Source organism: Haemorhous mexicanus, chromosome 3 (assembly GCF_027477595.1).
Source record: "Haemorhous mexicanus isolate bHaeMex1 chromosome 3, bHaeMex1.pri, whole genome shotgun sequence".
Taxonomy (NCBI): Eukaryota; Metazoa; Chordata; class Aves; order Passeriformes; family Fringillidae; genus Haemorhous; species Haemorhous mexicanus.
In genome coordinates this window covers 40,771,113-40,794,770 of record NC_082343.1, presented here as the reverse complement: position 1 = coordinate 40,794,770, position 23,658 = coordinate 40,771,113, and the positions used below count along the sequence as shown (strand labels likewise).

Below are 23,658 nucleotides of genomic sequence, written 5' to 3'. Positions count from 1 at the left end.
GATAGACAGGAAGTTGTTAAGAAAAAAAGGAGAGTGGGAAAGAGAAAGAAAAAACAGAAAGAATAACATGTTAACATTATTATTATTCTAATTAAAAATTTAAGATTAACATGAAAGCCAGGCCAATATTTTTGAAGGCTTTCACAGGGACCCCTAAATATTTTACACCAGTTAATACAGATATATTGGTCTTAAAAATTTCAAAGTTCCAACCAGACTATTATCAATACTCAGCATTCAAAACAGTCACCTAGTCCAGTATCAATGACACATTCCCACTTTCTCCAAAAATAACCCCACAACCTTCTTTGTTCCAGGCAAAACTCTTGCACAGGGCTTGTGCTCATTCAAAAATAAAAAATTGACCAAATTATGTATAAAGCTGCTTAAGATTACTTTCTATAAATAGAACATTTCTTCTTAAGCACTACTTTAGCCTCAAATTTCTGGGTCTGGAGCAGGAGTTGCTAAGTGAAATTCCGTGCAGATCAGACTGAGCAGCACCTTTGACTTGAAGATATGTAAACTCCTAAATGAGTATAGTTAGTTTACCTGTCTTGTGTTCCTGATGCATGTGATTTCTTTGATTATTTTGTACTTTTTAGTAGAAATAAGCATTTGTCCCTACATTTTTCCTAAAAATATTTATTATAGTTCTAGTGTGTAGAACCCAATCAGCATCCCAGCCAAAGAACAGAAATAATATGTGAATTAGTTGACTTGTTTCACATCACTGACTAAGGAAAAAAACAAGTAACTGGACAACATAAAACCAATTCCTAGGCTTCAGTTCAGTGAACAGCTTTAATGAATGTACTCAAATAATGAGGAGTTCAGAAATCAAGAACAAGCCAGAGAAAGAAGAGAAGGTTGAACTTACTGGGCGCTGTATTTGTGGTGTACATTTCTGTTGTGAGGCTGATACTCTCCTCTTTATATTTTTCTTACCACCATTGCTGAAGCCCTGTAGCCTCTTTATTCCTTCTGGGTTGTTGAGGCTCCAGAAGCTGCTTTATGTCTTTTATGCTGTCATATTTGCTTGCACTGAAAGGTACTGAAAACGAGTTTACAGTTATATGTATAGCCTCACCTTTTACATGTCATCTTAGTAAAGAGACTTGTAACATTTCCATTTCAAACCTTTATTTCAGGTTTTATAAAACCTCCTGCTTCTAATTACACTAGGCTGAAGACAGCAGTATAAATGTTAGCCCCACAGACTGATCTGCAAGGAATGGTAGACATCTATTTTAGAATATGAGTCATCAGAAAAGGCAGTGATTTTGCATAGTCTCTTTTTTTTAATACTAGGCTTTAATTCACAAGGGAGCACAAAAGCTCTGACTGCTTACCTTGTAATTGGGGATCAGTTGAGTGGAATTAATGGAACTGCATTATTAAGAAATAGAAGGAATTGGCTAAATTTTGTCAAGGGTTGTGGTTTTTACACTGTTCCTTACATGAAACACAAGAGATTCAGAGCTAATACATAGAATGAAGAAAAAAAAATACTTTTCTTTATAAAGTATATGAATAGTGACTTCTCTGGAGATTAATCAAGGCAAACCTTGAGGCTGAATTACCCAAGAGGAGCAGTGGATTTCCTTAGAAACAGCTACTGTTTTGCATCATATAGTCTATTACTTTGCTGAGTGAAAATTGGTATCCTTGTATTTTGGGAATGAAATGCAGGAACTGCTGCTGCTTGGAACAATGAAGCACTGGTGCAAGCTACCTGAATACTGGAAAATAGCTTTCATTTGTGGTTCTGAATAGTTAGCTAGGTGCTGCCTTCTTTATGAAGCCTCCCAGGCACACCCCAGGATAAGGGCTGAGCCAGGGATTACCTGAGAGCGTGCGACCCCTGCAATTCCATCGGAAGGATGGCTACCTGCAGAACAGGCACTGAGAGCTCACAGCGTGCTCACTGCTGTCTTTGCTAGGCTGAGACGGTCAGGGAGCCAGCATGTAGGTCAGAGTGTTGTGGCCCAGGTGAGCAGAGAGCTAGACAGGTACAATCCCACCTGGGGGTGCGCTGGGTGCCAGGGTTGTTGGGCTGTCTGTCCCGTTTGGCGCCAGTAACAGCGGGGGTACCACGGGGTCTGTCCTGGGACTTGTCCTGTCTAACACCATTTTCAATGACCTGGAGGAGGCAACAGAAGGCACTTCTGTGGGCTTTGCAGATGATACCATCCTGGGGGGACCAGCTGACAGGCAGGAGGGCAGGCTGGAGGAACAGGCCAGCATGGATGCTGTTGGGCATAGATGGGAACAAAGCTGTGCTGCCTCATAAAAGCAGAGGATGTGATACAAAATGTACAGCTCTTCCTCAGCCTCCTCCAGCTGTCTTGTTTACAGTGCAGCTTTACTTGTTAGATGTATTTTGTTTAATCTCTCTTTGCAAGTGATCTACTGGGCATTGACCAGTGCCAAGGGCAAGAAAGCATCACTCCACAGAACTGTGCTCACTTCAGCTTTCAGGATGTTACTGTTTCCCTTCTTGTCCCTCAGGCCCTCATAAATCTCATAAAATCCTTTTCAGATTGAAATCCTACTCTTCCCAAGCTGTAACATGTTTTACAGCATGTATTTCTCTATAGTTATCTTGGTCTCTTGTCGACAGTCCTTAGGTGTCAGTTCCTTGGCTGGTAAATATCTTCCTTATTGTTAAATGTATCCACTTGCTTTTGTTCAGAGCAACGCATGGGGATAATAAATTGGCCCACAAGTGCCTGACACTGCTTAGTTCTTTCTATCACACCAGTGTTTCATAATACTGAATCCTGGGAATGTCTTGAAGAAGCCAACAGCATCTTCCCCACTTGCACATCTCCCAGAAGAGCTGCAAGCTGCCCGGATTTCTCTAGTAAACTCACTCAATGGATGTCCTTCCATAAACAGTGTTCCAGTAGTTCAATAGATTTATTCCAGAATATGAAAATAAACAGTTGTTTCAAATGCCAGTTTTAAGACTTGCAAAATGGAACTATGTTCATGCATAAGATGAGAGCATAAATCAGCTCAGTAAAACAGCTTTATAAATATTTATGAGCATAGGGCTCCTCATTTCACACATTGTACTCCTCCTTTGTCCTCATCTTAAGTTTTCACTTGCTTTAGTTTATGGCTGGTAGTTTGGGCTGAGTACCTGACATTGCTAAATTGCTGCCTGTTTTCCCTGGCATTGCACCTACCACAATCCTAGACCCTTAGTGACTGCAGGTGAATTCATGATCCACAGACAGAAACACGTTTGCATGGAGGGGCGTATTCTGAATTCTGATGGGCCCACGTTGTGTTGTGTGAAGTTTAGCAGGCACCACGCTGATGAACTAAAGCACAGCCTGGAGTTTCCTGCTTGAGCTGCCACCCCTCATTTGGCTGCAGGTGAGGCAGGACCCACGTTTCCTCTTTGTGGTGGTATCAGAATGGGGCTGGTTATTCAGAAGGCTGAGGAAAGGAAGATTAAAAATATGGTTGATAGGATGAAAGATGAAGGTGTGGAATGACAGAGATGTGAAGCAGCTGTGAAAGAGCAGTGGCAAAAGAATCAGAGCTGTCAGGACGCGGCAGAAACAGTCTAATGGGGCCTACAGAGATGGGTTATCATCTCATGCAAAAATCTTTGTCTCCCTGGCACCTTCTCCTGTGGCCATGATCCCTCCCCAGACATCCTGGCCTTCTGGTGGCAAAGAGGAGTAGAAATGACATTTTCATTCCTTCCTTTGCAGCAGTCACAGAGGAGAGCAGAAGGATGCAATCATACAGACACTTTCTTTTCAATTTTTATGAAGGTGTGCATGTGCTCATTATTTCCATTTGTGTCCACGTTAGTGCTGGAATTTCTATTATTCTTCATTAATTCACACCAAAATCTCTGCATTTTCTCCCTACTTCACTGGTATCAGATAGCACCATGTTGATATAATAACCAGAAACAAATTCTAAAAATAAACCTAGTGATAATTTCCTAGTGTTAGTTTAACCAGACCCTTGAAGTTCCTGAGTGGTCAGTGGACTGAGATAAGTGCTATCATTTTTCTTCTCTCTTGTCTGCTGGCTTTTCAGCCTTTCTGAACTGCAACCCACAAGGGGGCTGAGCAGGAGGTGCTTGTGGCAATTCAGGATGGATTATTCTCATTGAGGAATTGGCTTCTGCTGTTTCATGAGAGGCTTTGGCAGATCAAAAGCTGTTGCTGCTGAGATCCTGCCAGGCATGCTTTCCATGTATTTCTGTATGTCTTCACTGAAACTGCGTGGGATCAGTGGAATAGGGGAATTTGGGTATGAAAACATTTTTCATTATGTTTACACATCCTAATTAGAGATTTATAAGGACAGCAAGATATGCTGCCATTTAAACAATTACTTGTATTTAATTGCGTTTGCATCTTTATTAGGGAAATCTAACAGAGAAAGATAACTTATTAATTTACATGCAGACTTATCAGAAGATTTCTGTACATTGTACAAATTTACATCATTTAATGTCTTAGCATGCATTTAATCATATTCATGCAAATTTAAGTGTCTTCCTGACTGCAGTGGTATCATTCATTAATAGTTACCCTGAACTCTGATGATCATAGTTTTGGCATAAACCCAAAAAAATATTTCCTTCAAAAAGTAGATTTTGGAAAGCTTATTGGCAATTCTTCCTGAAGTTGTGACTCATTTTGTATTTTTAGACACTGCTCAAGCATAACTGCTGGTGTACTTGAGGAAAAAAAATGCTCTTTGATCAAGTAGGATGTTTGTCTCTGGTGAGCTGTGCTTAAGGCTTTTATTCTTTCATTTGCATAGTCTGTAGTCACTGGCATTCCCCAGGGATCAGTACTGGGCCCATTCTTATCCAACTTGTTTATCAGTGGCATAGGAGGCCCCCAGCCAGTTTGCTGATGACATTGAACTGGGGGAGTGTCATGGATCACCTGAAGGCTCTGCTGCCATTCAGTGGGACCTTGATGGGCTGGAGAATTGGGCAGAGGGCAGCATAACAGGGCACAAGGGCAAGTGCAGGGTCCTGCACGTGGGGAGGAATAACCCCAAGTGCCAGCAGAGACTGGGGACTGACCTACTGGAGAGAGCTCTGTGGAGAAGGACCTGGGGCTCCTGGTGGATGACAAGTTGTCCATGAGCTAGCAGCGCCCTTATGGCCAGGAGGGCCAATGGTGTCCTGGGGAGCACAGGGAAGAGTGTGGCCAGCAGGCTGAGAGAGATGATTCAGCCCTGGTGAGGCCACCTCTGGAATACTGTGTCCAGTCCTGGGCTCCTCAGCACAAGAAAGAGAAGGAGCTACTGGAAAGGGTCCAACAGAGGCCACAAACACAATGTGGGGTCTGGAGCATCTCCCATGAGGAGACACTGCAGGATCTGGGCCTGTTCAGTCTGGAGAAGATCCAGAGGGGATCTCATTAATGCATTTAAACCTCTCAAAGGAGGGTGCCAAGAGGATGGTGCCAGACTCTTTTCAGTGGTGCCCAGTGACAGGATGAGGAGCAATGGCCATAAACTAAAACATGAGGAAGAACTTCCTTCCATTGAAGCTGGCAGAGCACTGGAACAGGCCACCCAGGGAAGTCATGGATTCTCCATCTGGAGTCATTCAAAACCTACCTGATTGAGTTCCTTTGTTACCTGCTCTAGGTGACCCTGCCCTGATGGGAGGGTTGCACTGGATGATCTCCAGAGGTCTCTTCCAACCCTAACTATTCTATGATTCTGGTATAGTCCATCAAAAAATATGTAAGGTCTTTTGTAAGTAACTTAACTTCCAAGTGTGTCCCTTCACCTCATGTTTCCTGGTGGCCAGTGCCAGGCAAGTTGTATCCATGGCTTTCTGCAGCCCCCAAGTTGCTTTTTCAAAATATAATGATCTGCACATCCAGAACATGGGGCTGGGGTACAATCCACAAATGATGAGCTGAGGGTCAGTGGAATTTAAAAATGTGGAGCAGCCACCATGAACATTTCAAGACCACCTTGAGAGCAATTATTGATGATACCACTCTCCCTGTACTTCCTAGAAATAAGAGAGCATAATTCTGTTTTAACAGAACCTCTGTTTCTTTGAAATTAATTAAGAACAGGAATGTATCCTCATACTAGCAGATACCTTGTGTAGATGAACAAGCCAAGTCTGAGATGTTTCCTTGAATGTGCACAACCAGTTCTTTTTATGCAACAGGGAGCAGCCTACAAATCCTCAGAAGCAGGGGTCATGATGTTACATACCTGCTTTCACTCCAGTCAAGCTCCTTCATCTTGGACAATCTAGGACTGGGTTCCCTGAAGAAGCTTCCTCTTAAAATTATGCCTCTCCGGAGACCTGAGATTGTCAAGGACCTCTGTTTGCAACACTAACTACAGTAAATGCTATTGTATTATCCAACAGTAGCAAATTAAATAATCCCACTCCTGTCACTTTCTAACAGGATAATGTTAAAGGCATTCCTCTGGGATGGAGAGTAATAATTTGCTAATTCCCCTCAGTATTTCATGCTTCTCAGTATTGCAGCTAATTTTCTCTGAGTACCTTATTAACATTCACAATGACTTTGCAGTCCCACCCTAATAGCTCTCTGCAGAGGCAGTGACTGTGAAGGTGAGAGCTGACAGTGACACATTTTCCTCCTTTTTCCTCTACAGACTGTATTATCCTGGTTTCCATCCACTGAGGGCTGTCCAGCTGATGCGAGTAGGCAAACTGCAGTACAGTCAAGGCATGGTTCCTCAGGCACTGGAAACCTTGAAGCAGGTCAGTATGGTGAAATATTTTTTCTCTATCCCCCTCCCTTGCTTCCCCCAAAACTGCTGTGTGATTCCCCCCTCATGCCTTTGGATGCTCCTCACCACTTCTTCCACCAGTGGTGTTTCCCCAGGCTGCAGCGGGGTGTGGTGATGGGTCACTGTTGCTCAGCACAGCATTTCAGGCACTGACATTCTCCAGCATCAGTCACAGCTAATTACAGTTTGATAGCTCAGAGGTGCCTGGATGAAAAATTACTATTAGTTCTGAAGAGATAAATTATCTCAGTGCTTCATATGTTCCTTATTCCCATAGCAAAGTGATTCTGAGAGCACTGAAAGTACAGGAACAGGAGGAGAGCTGCAGTTTCTACCCTCCTTATTCCCTATCAGGTTCTGCGATTTCTGGCTGGAAAACGTTGTCTTTAATGTGTGTATTTTCTTGTGAGCCACACTGAAATCAACAGGCATGTCCCTTGATCCTTCGTATTTCTTATCGTTCATCATCTTTGACCTGGTTTTGCAGCTGTGCTTCGTTAGTTACATTTCAGCTTTAAGCCATCCCTCTTGTACCTGAGCTGACTTTTATATTCATTCCCTTGTACCTCAGGCTCTGATTTGTCCTGCTGTTATATTGCTGTTAGTATCATCTTAAGTATATTAAATAATCCCTTTCCACGTGCAACTGTCCTCAGGATGTAGAATCTTGCCTCCCATCTCAAGCCCTCAATCACTGCTGGGGTACTTTGTTCCCCCTGGAAGATGTGCTGCCTCTAGTTTCCTTCAAAAAGGTCTTATTCTCTTATGTTATTGATTGTCCTGTGATCAGCTTGCCCTGAAGACACTTACACGCTTCATGTGGCTCCCCATCCTGGCTCTTGGCTCCCCTCCAGTTCCTGACACAGCTCCTCATTGCCTTTGCTGGGTGCTGCCAAAAGCCACCCGGCCCAGCGGCTTGCCTGTGTCTGCTGGGCAGGAGCAGGCCCAGTTCTGGCACCAGTGCTGGAAAGAAGTGAAGAGTTTGGCTCTGCATTCCCTTCAATTCATGTCCACGCTACATGAAGTGCTTTGTGGCAACTGCTTGGGATAGAAGGGGATGGCTCTCTCCACTGGAGGTGAGGGAGGGGTGCTGCTCCCCTCCTGCCCAGGTCCCCTCTAAAGATAACATCAGTCATCACTCTCTAGGTGTTAGTATTTTGTACTTACCTTTTCTTCAACCCCCATACCTCTTTGGTTTTAACATCTGCTTAATGATGCAAGCTGAATAATTTTTCGTATGTTGAAGTAATAAATTAGTATTTAATATGATGCCTTTCTTGCTAAGTCTTGGTATAACTTAAATCTTCACTTGATATATTTTACTTGAATTATAGCCAATTCTGATCATTATAAAGCAGGCAGAAGAGTAATCAATTCTATTTTTATGTGTTATTCAGAAGTATATCATATATCTGTCATATGTCAGGTAATCCCTCTGCTCTTTCCCCCAAAATATTTATAATTTCCAGAGATTCAGACTTTCCCTTTTAGCAGTGGAATGAGACTCCAGTCAGAGGAGCTTCTCTTTTCATTGACACTGCTACAATTATATCAACAGGCATTGCTCTAATTGCATTTCTAATGTGATACTGGATTAATCTGGAGCACATTCCCCTAGAGACAAATGAATGCTGCCAGTCAGTGAAGGTGGGCATTGCAGTGGGGATTTCTGCTTTTGGTGAAGAAGCTGCAAGCCAGATTGCTACGCTATGATCCCTTGGAAACTGAGCAATGCCTAACACAGAAACCTTTTCTAGGCTGTGACCTCCTCTTTCTCTGCCAAGGGACATTCAGGTGCTGCTTCCCTTCTGTGTCATACTTCAGTGAGCCTCTAATGGAGGCTCCAAGCCATTGGTGCTCCACAAGGACACAGAAAGTGCTTTGCAACTGAGGTGTAGAATCCTGTCATGGCTTTGCCTATTCCCTCTTCAGCCTCCCCTTTTTCACCCAAGTGTGGGAGGAGAGACTGAACTCCCACTCCCTGGGAGCACAGCTGAGAGGAGGAAGAACTTCTTGTCATCCTGTTTCTCCACGTAACTTCTTCGGATGAGTTCTGCAACTGATTCACTTCCTTGCTTTCTACACTGGAACAAATTAGAGGAAGATATAATTCCCAGTTTGTTGTGATTAAAGGATGTGATTCCTAATATTAGTCAGATAATGTCCTGGAGTTACATGAGAACACAATTTGCCCCTTTGTGATTAGATGTGTCAGCAGAGCATGCCACATGCTCAGAGCAGAAACTCGATTACCTTCTCTGCTTCATTACTCTTCTTAATGCACTCTGACACTGAATAGCAGCACCCTGTTGGAGCCCTCGTCAGACTAATTTCTCTGTGGCATTAGGAAGAAGGATGTGGAAGGTGCAGAGGAATTGGGTGGAATTCACCACACATATAAATCCTGTTTAATCAGGCGCAGCCTCAGTGCTGCTGGGGATTGACAGCCTCTGCAGCAGATACATGGTCTGTTAAAATCAGGGCTTGGCTCTTCAGCCCAGCCCTCACTGCTGCTCTCTGTGCCAGAAAAAAATGAATCACTGTCCTAACCACCTTGCTCTTAGAGCCCTATGGGTTTCGCTCTCTGCCCTGCAACCCTGAAGAAGGCTTAAATAATGTGGAGGGCTTTAAGTTGCCCATTAGAAAGAAACCACCCCCTAAATTTATACTGGGCCCTGCAGAATCTTATTTGCTAGATTTTGAAATAGAAGTTTTACAGAGAGGCTATACTCCTCTGGAATGAAAACTGAAGGTAGTATTTTACAACCAACATATTCTTTTTAGATGCATATACATACATATGAAAGATCTAATAGAGGACAGATTGAGTTATAGATCTGGAAAGCTTTTATCAGTAAAACACAGGAACTAGAGCCCAATCTGAAAAACAATTTGAGGTGCCGGACATGGCATGGTCATGGGAGTACTTTTGTCCCCCATGAGCTGATGGTTACAGCTGTCTTGTCTCATGAACATCTACAACAGGTACTGTACGGCTTCCCTTCTTATAGAATTCCCTGTTTTGGAGGCAAAAAAGCACAGGAACGGTGGCAAAATCCTTCCCAGGTCTCAAAGGAACACTGAAGAAATCCCTTCTCTAGGTGTTTGCTTCAAACACTGAGTTGTTTACCAGCTGTCATTGATAGTATTCCTGTGCCTGCTTTAACAACCTGTACTCTTCAATCAAGAGAGATGGAAAAGCACAGATACTCCCTCTGAAATACCAGCCTACACTTCCTGCCACTCTGGCACATGGCCGTTTGCTTCCTGCTTTCCCTGTGACAGAGCTGTGCCATCCTGCACCTGCCCACAGCTCCCCACAGCCATGGCCAAGGGCATCCTCTTCCATCCCCCTGCAAATCAGGCACAAACACCTGCACTGCTCCTCGTTTCCATTCATGGGCAGCAGCCCTGCCTCTGCTCCAAGGGGTTCATATTCCTCAGGGTGCAGCTGACGACACCGTGGCCTGTGTTGCCATTGTAGCTTTTCATAATTAGCTTTGCTCTTTTAGCTGGGAGGGAGACCACACAGACCACACAAATCTGCTCAACCTCAGCTCTGCTGGGGAGCTGTGGGATTGAGAGCAGGGCAGTGGGCAGAGAGCCCACCCACATGTTCCTGCTTCTGTCCAGTAAAACAATTCCTGGCGCTGGAGCTGAAATTATCCCAGTTTTGCACTGACCTTTGCCAAAACAGCTACATAGCCTAATACCAGTTGAATTTAGGGATTACACAAGGCATTGCTGTTCTAACTTTGATGCAGCTGGTTCTGACTCGTGCAGCAGTGTGTGAGATGGTACATTGCATAAAAATTATTTCCTCCGAGGAAACAAAAGGATAAAGACTGAGTGCTTTTGTCTGCCATACTTATGAAAGAAAAGAAGTGGAAAGAAAATGTTGGAGGTGGGAGAAAGGCAGCAATGGTAGCATTAACTCAATATTAGGTTTGATATTAAGGATTATTGGTTTTTAATATCGATACACACATTGATACGCACATCTCTGGCTGTGCATCTCAGGGTGTCAGGGTCCGAGTCCCTCACTATCAGCCTGACCTCCAGGCTGTAGTGGGGCTGAAGATCCAGGTCAGCTGCCCCAGGACTGTCACTCCGATGTATCCAGATGCACAGCTCTTAGCATACATCATTCACAATAAATCCATCAGCTTTCTGGGACAGGGCATGCAAGCACTGTGCACCAATATGTCAGGATCCAGGGCCAATTCACCCAGCCACTTTGCTCTGGGGTGATCCTGTCCTCTTCTAGTTAGCCTGTGTGCAGCTGCATGTTACAAAAATTTAGTATTTCTGATTTTGTTTCACATTTCTGGGCCATTTCTAAAAGCAATGAAAGTTTTTCCATCATTCTTTTTAACTGTGTAAATTTTATCATTTAGTAGTAGGACACAGTGGTAGCTTAAAACATATTTGACTCTTTTTAGAGCTCCTTGCTTACTATGATTTGTTTTGATCGATATTTCAACTTGTTTTTTCAATCTTGTGCTGCCTCCCTCTTTTAAGAATTAACAAATTTTATGCAAAAATAAACTGTGCTGGAATTTCCATATGCCTGCCAGTCCTCATAATTTGGAAGTTGACTTTCATTCATTCACAAAAATATATATTTACTTTTGTCTATCCAATTTAAATGAGGCCTCTTCCTCAACATTTCTTCCCCAAGAAGAAATGCTGCAATTCAAAGCAAATTTAGCTGAATTTTGTCAGCTACAGGACAAGGAACCCTTTGAAGCATAGGCTGCATTTAGTTTTTTGCAATTCTTCAATTTAGGATGATGAAAAATCTCTGATCTTTTCTCCTGCCAGTACACTACTAGCTCCCTTGTTCTATCCTCAGAAGTGCTGAATCAGCTTCCATCTAGGACTTCCCTCCTTGCAGGAGGAATTTAATAGAAGGAAGGAGCAGAAATGCCATATAAAAAGTGATGATCCAAACAGGAGCTGGGCAAAGAGCATTGCAGACATATGTGTGGCAGGAAATCAGCAACACTACAGGCAACATCAGCAAGCATAAATTAGCCCAGCAGTAGAAGATGACAAACATACAGAGAAAATTGTCCCTGGCAAGAGCAGCAAAGTCCCATTTGCATGCTTTTTGACAGTGAAACTATTAATGTGCTCATTTGTTTGATGCTATGTATAGCTGCTCCTGATAGAGTTAAGGTACTTTATTCCATGGGTTAAGCATTAATCCAGTTCTAGTTTTACAGTACTTTCAGGCCCCTAACATCATGAACATCACAGTCATCTTTTAAATAATGTATCAAAACCTTGGCTGTTGTAGTTGACCAATCTTGAAACGGCCTTTATGTCAGTGGAAAATTATCTCTCTCTGCTATTCCATATACCCAGTTGTGCAACATATTTGTGGGTTTTAACACCTAGGAATAACGTGTCAATGGCTCCTTCTTTGTCAGGGACAAATCACCATGCACCTTAGGATGCTTCCTTCCTATTCCAGCCATGCCATGCATTCAAGCCCCCAGGTGCCAGCCCTTTGAGGACCAGTTCTTGCATCCCACCCTGCTCCAGGGTCCAGCCCCTTTGCATGGTTTGCACAATGCCTAACATGTCCCTTTCTGCTCTTTCCTAAAGGCCTATAATATTATGAAGGTGACCCATGGGACAGATCACAGCCTGATGAAAGTCTTGATGGAGATAAAGGAAGAGTGTGAGGCCATGATGAGAATACAGGGAAGATAATCTCTAGTCTGGAAAACAAAGTATTCAAGGACAACGAAGATGTTTTTTATTTAATTGTGAAGCTTCTCAATGGTTTTAGTGTCTTTTCTTTAGGTCCTATTTGCTTTACAAAAAGGTTTAGTATTAGTTTTGCTGTATGGTCTGAATTGAGTTGGTGTTTGGCAGAATTCCTGTAATTTTCAGAGGATTTTTTTTTGTCATCAATCATCAGTCTTATTGACAATAACTAACAATACCTAATTATTTGATTGTAAGTATTGGGAAATGCATACAGACTCTTCATCAGTTACAAAGTGATCTGATTCCATTGATATCAGCAGTCAATTTTTTGTATCAGTTTATGCTGGCAATTAGGAATCTCTTGTCAGACACATTATAAATTAAGAGAATATACTTTTTTCACTTTGCCTTGCCCTTTGGTATGGTTTCCAAAAGCCTGATCCCGTGCTCTTTGACATCAAATAAGTTTCCCAAGGTTTTATATGGGGATTTTCTTCCCTCCCAATAGATCTGCAGGGCTTTGTCTGTCTTCTTCTTCCATTTCATACCTTATAATATTGAATACTAAAATGGATTAAATAAAAAATTTTAGCATAGGTGGAAGTTGCTTGCTCTGCTTTTTCCCCATTTTGCCATCTTCAAGAGTTTCTCACTTTATAACAGTTTTAAAAACAGATGTTTGGACCTGTGAGCTCAGTGCTATGGCTTCTAGACCTTTCTGAGTCTGTGGGGTTTGCATGTCACATCCCCAATCAGAGAAGCCCAGAGACCTAGAGATGAACACTGTCCCCCCTTGGGAAGACAAGGATGTCTTGGAAAGCATGGGCGCACTATTTCCCCATGCTCATCAGCAAGAGACTTGTTGTTGCCAGAGCTGTTTACTTCCATTTTTAACACAGAAACAAATATTAACAAAAGCCAAAATTTATGAGGGATGTTGAAACTTAAATAATTTAAGGCCTTTGAAAGTCTTGCTTCAGGTGTGTCACTCCTCTAACAATTTATTGCTGCTACTCCAGCCATGACTGTTACTTCATTAATCCATCGTTGTTGTAAAGTCAGGCTTTTTTCACACCAGTAACTTGACACCATTAATTATTACACGATGAGAACACATTTAAAAAGAAAATGAACACTCTGGGCGTAATTTACAGCCGTGGCACACGAATGCCAGGGCTGAGGAAGATATCTCCTTTCAAGACGTTTGAATTTGTTCCACTTGCCCGGCAGTAAAGTGCAGGCAGCAACCTCTGAAATGCACTGCATTTCTGGAGTACGTAGCATGGCTTGCTGCCAGAGGCCAGGTCCTATCAGCCACCCAAGAAGTGCAGTAATCCTCACAGAAATTCACTGCTTGGTTGGGTCTTCCTGCTGTTATAGAAAGGAAATTGTCTGGGGGAAAAGGTCAGACCTTTGCACTTACTGGGAGTTCTGACAAAGTACTGATGGACAGCCAGTTTTCAAAGCCTATATTCTGGTTTTAAATGGGCACATGCATATTGGAATTTACATGATTTTTGTGTAAAGATCATTCTTATGTTATCTGGTGTTTACATATCTGGTACTAAGATTTGCCAGTGGAGGGGACTTCAGAATCTAAGGTCAGGTGATGCATTAGTTTGTGCAGCATGTCCTGGGAGACAGCCCAGAAGCCCTCAGGCATGCAGACACATCTGCAGGTATGAACTGCAGCAATGTTTGCTGGGGCTTCTGCTACAAGACACCTCAATAGACCAAGGAAGGAGCTGGGGAAAAGGCAGAGTTGCCTGCTGTCATGTGAGAACAGCTGCCTTACAGCAAGCTGAAACACTTTCTGTGCTGGGGCCTTCCCTCCAGCAGAGGTCTTCTCTGAGAAGACACTTAGAGAAAAGGTGCAGAGGAAACAGTTCAATGGCAGCCTGATGGGAAGCAGAGGAGGAGCGTGCTGCTGGCTGTGGAGCATCACAGCAGCAGCTGTGCTGCCATGAGTGCGGAGTTGCTGGAAACCCATCTGCAGCCCAATGCTCAGTGCAAGAAACTGAATGGGCAGCAGGATCCTCAGTGTGTGGGCATAACCCGTGCTTTATATTCATTACTGTTGATGCAAAACTTCTTTCAATTTGGTCAAGGCAGGAGTCACGTTTTCTGGTTGTTTTCAGTCGTTTACTGAGCAATTTCCCTTGGAGATTTCCATGCACTAACACCACCAGCAGTGCTGCAGGGGAGGTTGTTGTGGGCAGATTTTTTTCTCCTGATGGTTCTGCTCCAGTCTATTTTCTGCAGAGAATGCTGGTGATTGTGGAGGGATTTACCTGAATGCATCCTTTGAAAGCCCAGCAGCAGGCAAGGCTGCCAGGGAGGAGGCAACATTAGATAAGCACTCATTTCAAATCAAGGAATGTTATCTTTGCGCAGACATCGTGTTTCAGTTTTCATGAATAATATCTGTCAAATTTTTCAGGTGCTGGTATTAGTGGTAAGATAAAGATGCTAAAGTCAGAAAGAGGCAGACTGCAACATTATCTGTAATGCTGGCAGGTTTGCTGCTTGCTTCCCGCAGGTTGGAGGCTTTTCTGGTGCCTTTTGGAAAGCAGTGGTTACTTGAGTTCACCTCAAGTTTTAGGAATGCATTTTGAGTCACTTGTGTTTTGTCACTCCCCCCCTTATTAGTCCAGGAAAAACAATGTTGGATTGCACTCAGAGGGAGCAGAATCACGCTATGTGTTTGGAAGAAAAGCAGCAGCAGAACACAGGGAAAAAACCATGGGGAATGATACAGCTTTGCTAAGAATAACTGATTACAGTTGAACAGAACATTTGTCTTAAATAAAAATAAATGCTCCCTAAACTCTGTTATTTCTTTAAGCATGGCATAATTCTCTGTATCCATGCCCCTCAAGGGTGCTGACCTGATGTTGGAAGTAAAAACTCTCCAAGACCTTGGCAAACAGACTATTATCCAGTGCATAGTAGAGGTAGTAGAAAGCAAAAGAAAAGCAGAGAGGGAAAATGCAGTAAACCAATTTTTTAGAGCTTTGACCTCTTTGAGTCTGCCAACCTGTGCGTGAAGTCTGTTGTGCATGGGTTTATGCCAAGAAAAGTCCCACTACTGAGCCTTTTTTCTGCTTCTCATTGTAACTCTCTTCTCTGATAGCTAGGTTTCTAAGCAAGCCTTTCTTAGACTTGTTATGTTTTACAGAGCATGTTTATGAAATACAGAGGCGATTTCCCCATCCAGTATATTTCAAGTGGTCCCTGGCCACTGCAAAGCTCTTAATGAACAGAGTTCCATTTTTCACAGAGGTTGTGCCAATTACGAGGATTTTTTTTCCTGAAACAGAATTAAATCTCCCATAAGACAAGAAAAAGGAGGAAGGTCTTACAATTACGGACATGGAGTTCTGGCGTGGCTCCTCTGCTGCACCAGAAATTGTGTCTGACCTTGGGCAAATCAGACAGGGTTAGATGTTCATACTTGAGTTTCTTTATTGTTGATCCTTGGAAAATAATGAAAAGGGGGAAAGGGAAGGGAAGGGAAGGGAAGGGAAGGGAAGGGAAGGGAAGGGAAGGGAAGGGAAGGGAAGGGAAGGGAAGGGAAGGGAAGGGAAGGGAAGGGAAGGGAAGGGAAGGGAAGGGAAGGGAAGGGAAGGGAAGGGAAGGGAAGGGAAGGGAAGGGAAGGGAAGGGAAGGGAAGGGAAGGGAAGGGAAGGGAAGGGAAGGGAAGGGAAGGGAAGGGAAGGGAAGGGAAGGGAAGGGAAGGGAAGGGAAGGGAAGGGAAGGGAAGGGAAGGGAAGGGAAGGGAAGGGAAGGGAAGGGAAGGGAAGGGAAGGGAAGGGAAGGGAAGGGAAGGGAAGGGAAGGGAAGGGAAGGGAAGGGAAGGGGAAAAGAAAAGAAAAGAAAAGAAAAGAAAAGAAAAGAAAAGAAAAGAAAAGAAAAGAAAAGAAAAGAAAAGAAAAGAAAAGAAAAGAAAAGAAAAGAAAAGAAAAGAAAAGAAAAGAAAAGAAAAGAAAAGAAAAGAAAAGAAAGATAAACTGGCTATGACTCTTTCAATAACTCTGCCTCTCATGAACATGTCCAGATTGGTGTCAGAGCTGTAGCAACACGGCAGTGTCTGTGTTACAGCCCTGCCATCTCTGACTGTGGGTGACACAGGTGGGACTGGCATCACTGCCATTGTCATAACTGCAGGTATTACTCTGTGAGAGTTCCTCCACAACTGAGGGCCAAGCACGGGCAGAGAGCAGTGAGCTGCTCCTGTCTACACTGTACCTCCTCCAAACAGACAAAGCTTTGTTTCCACCCCTGGAGCTTCAACAACATCTAAAGAATCGTCCAAAAATCCAAAGCAAGTGCTTTTCTTTATTTCACACCTAAGCCATGTTAGAGTTCCTCTTTTCCTTTTCTCTTTTAGTCTTATTCAGATTACTATTTTCTCTTTCCTTTCAATGTACATTTTTTCCAAACAAAACTCCTCTCCTTTTTAACAAATTTAATTAGCCTGAAAATAGATTTGTTATGGCTCTTTTATAAAGGGCACCCTACAAGAACATCAAAGTGTGAATTTTCCCTGCCCTGAGCAAAAGGAGTGCACCTTACCTGAAAGCCTGTGGTCTGCAATTCTTGCCATTTAGCACAATCGTTTATGTTTATCCCCACAACAGTGATGTGTAAGCCAGGCCTGTGTCATCCCTGTTAATATTTCCTGGGGAAAGTTTAATGTTTTTATTTGCTCTGCACTTCTGATCAACGTGGACAAATCAATTCTTACTCCATCATTTTTTAGACTTTTTGTAGGTTTTAATAAGAACCTTAGAGATTCCCTCCCCCCATATGAAAGAATAACTCAGGCTTAGTAATTAGGCTTCATACAGTCACTGCTCACACCAAGGAACCTAACAGGTTCTTTATAGTTCCCAGGAGACCAATTAACCTTCTTTTAAACATATCTCTGTATAGCCACTGAGACAGGCACACACAGAAATGCATACACACAACAAGCTTCTCAGCAGTCTCAGATGCTCCAGCTCCTTGTTAACCAAATTCTGATGGGGCTGAAGCATCCTGCCCGAGTTCATTTTAACTCTAAAGATGACTAAATCAGGACAGACCACAATCTCTTCTCATTTCCTTGCCCCCGGAACAGGAGGAAGAGAAGAATCATGCAGCCTCTTCTATGCCTTGAGGTCCCCTCCATCTCTTGGGGTGAGGCACCACTTGCTGGTCCCATTACCAGCTCCCCAAGGTACCAGCTAAGGAGCCTGCTCTCCCATCTCTGTTTCAGTTAAGGGCTGGTCTAGTGGGGCTGACAAGCTGAGGAAAGAGCAGTGATCTCTTCCTCCGCCCCTCCAATTCAGCAGCTCTGATTCCCAGTCCCAGAGGCTCCAAATAGGAAGGTGGCAAATTTACATATGTCTTGAAGGAAAACTGCTCTTTAAATCACAGGTGATCCCTCTTGACAATTCCACTTGACTTTCAGAGCAAGAACCAGGAGACAGTAATAGAGAAGGGTGTCTGATGAGAAAATTAGAAGAGCACCACTCTTCCTCTCCCCCAGGCCCTGTGCACTGCTCTGAGCAGTTCTTGCCTGTTTACTCTTAATGAAGCTCCTTTTAATGAAGTATTTCTTGTGCTGTCTTCCTGTTCCTGCCTCTCTTTGTGGTGCTGAGAATCCCATGATAAAACAGGTAGAGAAGAGGTCTGGCCAGATCCTCCCTGTTCTGTCCCTTGGGGACACCCAGGTGATGTGTGACGAAGCCCTGGAGCTGCCATCCCTCCCACCAGCAGCAGCACACTGCAGGAGCCCACAGGGAGGGATGGAAAGGCTGTTGCAGTCTTTGGATGGAATTTCAGGCATCACACTGCTGTGGGGAGGAATTGCTCTCCATACCTATAGTGGCAGCCATGCAGCGGAGGGACAGCTGGTAGTCTGGGAGCTGGAGCAGCAAAGACCACGGAAGCACAGAATAAGCTGAGCTGGAAAGGACCCTCAGGGATCATTGAGTGCAGCTCCTGGCCCTGCACAGCACCATCCCCAGGAGTCACACCATGTGCCTGAGAGTATCACTGCTGGGGGTCTGCCTCTGCTTTTCCCACTCCTCGCTGTGCTTCGGTCTCCTTGTGAAAGTCGTGTGGAGTTCTGCGGGGTGAGGTGCTGGTAATGTCTGCATTTCTGCTCTCGCTAATGTCATCAACACTGTGTACCCAGCCTGTGCCATGGGTGAGACTGTGATCAGAATACAATTACTGCAGAGTGATGTTCCCCATCAGGCTAACAGAAATGATGATTGAGGAAAATTCTTATCATGATTGGGAATGGTAATTTCTGAACATCTGTGGCTGAATGCACCAGTAAATAACAGTATTTTTAAAGGTCAGAGTAATGAGGATATACAAAGACTACTTATCATTACCAAATGTTTTCTGTGGGTACTGTTATGTAATATGTGAACAATAAACAAAAATCTGATTTGGTGTTTTCTGCAAAGACCAGAGGAATTCTGATCCCAAGTCTGGGAAGGGGCAGCCTGCCAGCACCCAGACAAGGATGCTGCCTTATTTACAGCTGACAAATGGGAAAATCAATAAAAATCCTTCAGATGGGCATTGTCCAAATTCATTTCATTGGGGCCCCAAAGCAGTTTATGCAATCCATATAACGTGACTGATACACCCGTGCCAGAAAACTGTTTAACCATTAAAATCCAAAGCCTTGGCAAAACTTGTCCTTCCAAGATAGTGGAGAAGCTCCCCCACAGACCAACATTTCTTCTGCTGTGAAAGACTCCTTTGAAATCTGCTACTACGTGACATAAAATGATGGTTATTGGATGGTAGGAGCAAAGGGTTTTTCTTGTCTGTGAATTGGGGAAAGACTGGTTTGCTTGGTTGTTCTGCAGAGCTGCAGAGTCAACCCAGCTCTGCAGCCCTGCAGACTTGCTCAGGTCGAGCTCATGGCCCAGCCAGGCTTTATCCTCGCTGCTGTTCCTCGTGACCGAGTCCTGCCAGGCCAGCACTGAGCTGGGCAGGAATCCCAGCTCAGGCCAGGGCCAAATGAGGAGCTGGGGGAGGCAAAGGGAAGGATTTTATTCCTGCCTGATGTGATGCCTTAAGCAACACCTCTAGAGGTGGGGGAATGCAACAATGTGCCAAAGCCAACCTCGGAGTTTATTGCATTTGCTGCTGTACAGGACAAGGGGGCTTGGGGTGCTCTTTGGGGCCATCCACCTCACACTGCAGTGTGAGCACCTTGTGAGCCTCAGGGATTTTCCCTTTTCCCTGCTCCCCACTGCAGAGAAACCAGCACATTCCTGCCCACTTTGTGTCCTGTTCCGAAGCAGATTCAGCCTCTCATCAGGGGCCTTTGCTCTTGAAGCTGTGGAGGTTTTCCCCTTGTAAAAAGATATCAAGTGTCCAACTCCTGTAGCAGGGGGAGGAGGGAGGGAACAGAGAGCAAAAAGGTCTCTAGAAAATACCAGCCACAACATAATCGTTTCTGAAGGGGCATGGAAATGAAACGTTAGCTGTCTGCTTCACTTTTGGCAAACATCAGAGAACCACGGTAAAGCAGGATAAGTCCTCAACACCTACATTGGCTTTGGGTCACGGCCGCTGTTTCGTGCCTGGGCTCTCTTTGGGTCATGGCAGCTGGGCTTGCTCTGGCTCTGCCCTGCCAGGGCAGCTCACAGGGCTTTGGGCTCAGCTACCACCATCTCTGTGTGGAGCAGGGCTTTGCCACCTGGGGATGCCCATGGAGGGGGTTTGCAAAGGCAGCCAAGGAAAGACAGTCTCGTTATGATTAGGCTTGAATGCCCTCTGCAGCTCCCATCTGCAGCTCCCAGGAAAAAGCTTCAGCAGTTTCCAGATCAAAACAGTGAAACCCTGAGGTGCCTCAGGCCAGCAGATGGTCCCAGGCAGAGGAAGGCAGGTGTGGTGGCACCAGTGTCTCTGTGTCAGTCTTCACTCAGGCCTGCCATACACCTCAGGCACTGTATGAATTTTCTCACAGCAAGCAGCCCAGCTCCTGGCCAGCCAGTGTGGTCCTACAGCCAAGAAGAGCTTCCAGGAGGTGGCCAGGTGTAGGATTCCTTAGTTTACATGTTTCCCATCTGAAACACAGGTTTAACTACAAGTTACCTCACAGTGCATTTTGAAAAAAATAGAAAGTTCTATTCCATCCTGCCTAGTGAAGAATTTCTAGGGTTATAGAATTTAGAGCTCAAAGGTTTACAATCCCAACAAGATAAGGCGGTATAACAGCCTCCACACTTTATGGTGTGAGCTTATGAAGAGGTCAAAATGGCTTAGCATGAGGGTCAGTTTTACTCAAAGTCCCTGTTTGAGGAGGGGAAATAACATCCTAAATCTTCATAGCTGGCTTCAACATAACTATTACATTATAGGACATATATATTACAAGACATTGGATTGTTTGGTTTTCTCTCAGTGGGTTTTTTGCTTCCAGTGAGACAACAAAATTAATCCCAAAATGAAACGGTGCCTCTGAGCAGGCCTCTGGCTAGCTGGTGCCATTGCACATCCCATGCCTTTGCAGGGACAAGTGAGGGGCTATCATTGCTCTGGGACGTGTCAAGGGGCTGTGCACAGGCAGCATCGCTGGCCTGGGGTCTGTGTGATGTATAGTGGTGAAAATGGCCGGTTCAGAACAGCCTTAAAAGCACCTTAATAAGAAACTACATATAGCTTTGCAGCAACCTCCTAGAAGGCTCCCATGCCTTGACTGATGACTGCAGTAATCTACCACAAAGAACTGGGAAACCTTCATCTTGAGCCATTGTGTGTTGCAAATATGTGGAAAACTTGGGAAAGCAAGCTATTAGCTACAACATAAAAGCAAGCAAGGAATTGTTCAGAGGAGCAATAAATAAATATTTCATAAAATGAGTCACGGGAGTCTAGGTGATTTTGCTGGGTGGATTTATCAGTCCCAGAATAATTTTTTTCACCGTGGAAGTATTTCAGTGCCCTGATACTCTCACATGAACTGCAACCCCATCACAGATTTCAGGTACAAAGCCTTCTTGCTAGGCTACAGGTTTATTTAGTGTGCACACAGTGTTTGTGACTGACCTGCTCTGTGGATGCTTCATGCACCACAATGTTGATTGTCAAGCATGGAAAGGGTACTCCCATTGTTTTGGCCTTGACAGCAGAAAGAAGGGCTCAATGGGTGCAAAGTCTGAAATTCCCCAGCTTAGGGGCTGTCCAGAAGCTTTTCTGCGGATTTCACAGTATCTTAATGGCTTTACATAAAACCTTCAGAAATGTTTATTTGAGCTTCTGGAAACTCAGGGCAGGCATGAGCCTGAGCCACACCAGCCCCCAGGGCTGCAGGAGTCACCAGCAGCAGGGCCAGGAGCCAGCTGTTATCCTGCTCATCATTCCAGTAATTGCCATGCCTTTCATTGTCCTCAGAAATTGGGAGAAAATGCTGTTTGCAGTGTCTTGCTTGGCTCCCTCAGTGCCCCTTGCTGGGTACTGTGAGTCTTCCATCAAATACAGTTTAGCAGCAGGCAGCTTAAATAAAACCAGGCAGCTGCCATGACTCTGCCCAGTAGTGTCCTTGGGAATCCAGCTAAAGCACAGACAGGGAGCGGGCTGAGTCCCTCTGCACGGATGGGCACTGAAAGGCGGGGTGAGTGGGAGCACTGCTGCTCCCTCAGTGCCACCAGGAGCCCGTTTCAATCAAGCTCCAAGGGGCAGTCTGCAAGGGGCTGGACTGGGTGGCACAGAGCATCCAAGGGTGCCAGTGTGGAGGAGTCTGCGGAGCTCAGCCTAGCGAGCAGGGTGGCTTTGTGCTCCTCTTCCTTCTGTTTTGCAACTACCATGAGCAATTCACTTTTTGACAAACTAAATATAAGAAAATGTCAGGGCTTTCTCCCACCTCCCTGGTGTTCTGTCATTCAGGGAATGAAGATGAGCAAGGATGAGAAAGGGACAAGGACAGTCCCCGCTGCTTTTAAAGTGAGTGACAAAGGTCCCTCATTGCTGGAGATGGGACTTCCTCTCCACAGCAAGCCTCGAGTTCTGTATATAATCCTGACGTGTCTGGCAGCACTTGGGTTCCTAGGAAATAGAAATGGAAATATGGACATGTGCCAGACACACACAGCTGAATTTGTTTGGCTGTCATTTGGTTTGTATGAAACTCGCAATCTGACGCAAAGCCTAGGTGCCCAACCTGTGCTATAAGGGTCCACAGAAGAGACACGTTATAAACATGTATGAAAATGAATGCAGGTCTTTTCCCCTGACAAGCTCCCATTGAGATGGACTGGGGTTTGGCCTCTAGAAGCTTTTCCCAAGTCAGCACTTGCCAGGAGAGCTCCTGAGAGTGGACAGGACCTCCAAGCTACCTACTTGTTCCTGGAGGTTATGAAAGTGGTCTTTGAGCAAAGTAAAGCATTTGTGTGGCCACAGCCAGCAAAGCTTTGCTCAGTGGTTAAATAGCAGATGTCAGCCTCCAAAACTGCCAGATCGGCAACTGTCAAGACTACTAATGATCATAAACCATAAAATCCACAGATGGCCTTTTCCAGAGCAACTAAACATTAACTTTGTGTTCATCTCAAAGACTGGGAACTGAATTTTCTAGCCTTCATCCCTCTTCAGTGTCTTCCAGGCAGATACTATCAGCCAAAATGAGGGTGTGCTCCTGGAATCCTGGTTTGCAGATGGATGTGGGAGAGGAACATGCTTTAGCAACAACCAAACCTGACCTCCTGGTTTTCCAATAGCTAGAGAGCTTATTTGGGGCCACATTATGGGGTTGGTCAAGTTTCCACCCTAAACCTGATTTTTAGTCTGGCAAGTTAGTGGTTTTAAAGACAAAACTTGGTAATTGCTAGGGCATTGCTTTACAAGAGGTATCAACAGTTTCAGGCAGGCCTCACTCACGAGGACTCCAGCCTTTTGCCAGGCATGAGCCCCTGCTTCCACTCTATGAATGAAACCTTTCCTTGCCGTCTTGCCCCAAATCAGAAGTATGTGGCATTGGGGTCTGTAAGGCTCCAGATTTGACCAAGAGTGAATTGATTCTGTCTGCAGCTCATCTAGAGCTCCTCACCATCAGTTCTGTCTTAGACAAAGTCTAGGACTTGCAATAACCCATTTTTCTGGTTTTGTCTCTGTAAGGCACTTCGGGCTCCTTAATAC

The 23,658-nt window shown here is 44.5% G+C and overlaps 1 protein-coding gene across 2 annotated transcripts in view; it reads left to right on the top strand.

Moving 5' to 3' along the window:
- The window catches only part of SMYD3 (SET and MYND domain containing 3), a 385,772-nt gene extending 370,438 nt beyond the window's left edge, over positions 1-15,334 (top strand). For both annotated transcript variants that reach the window (XM_059841476.1, XM_059841477.1), the window contains 2 exons: positions 6,649-6,757; positions 12,400-15,334. In XM_059841476.1, the coding sequence (XP_059697459.1) occupies positions 6,649-6,757; positions 12,400-12,507 (217 nt within the window). In that variant the 3' untranslated portion in view covers positions 12,508-15,334. The remainder of the gene's footprint in view (positions 1-6,648; positions 6,758-12,399) is intronic.
- The last annotated feature ends 8,324 nt before the right edge of the window (positions 15,335-23,658 follow it).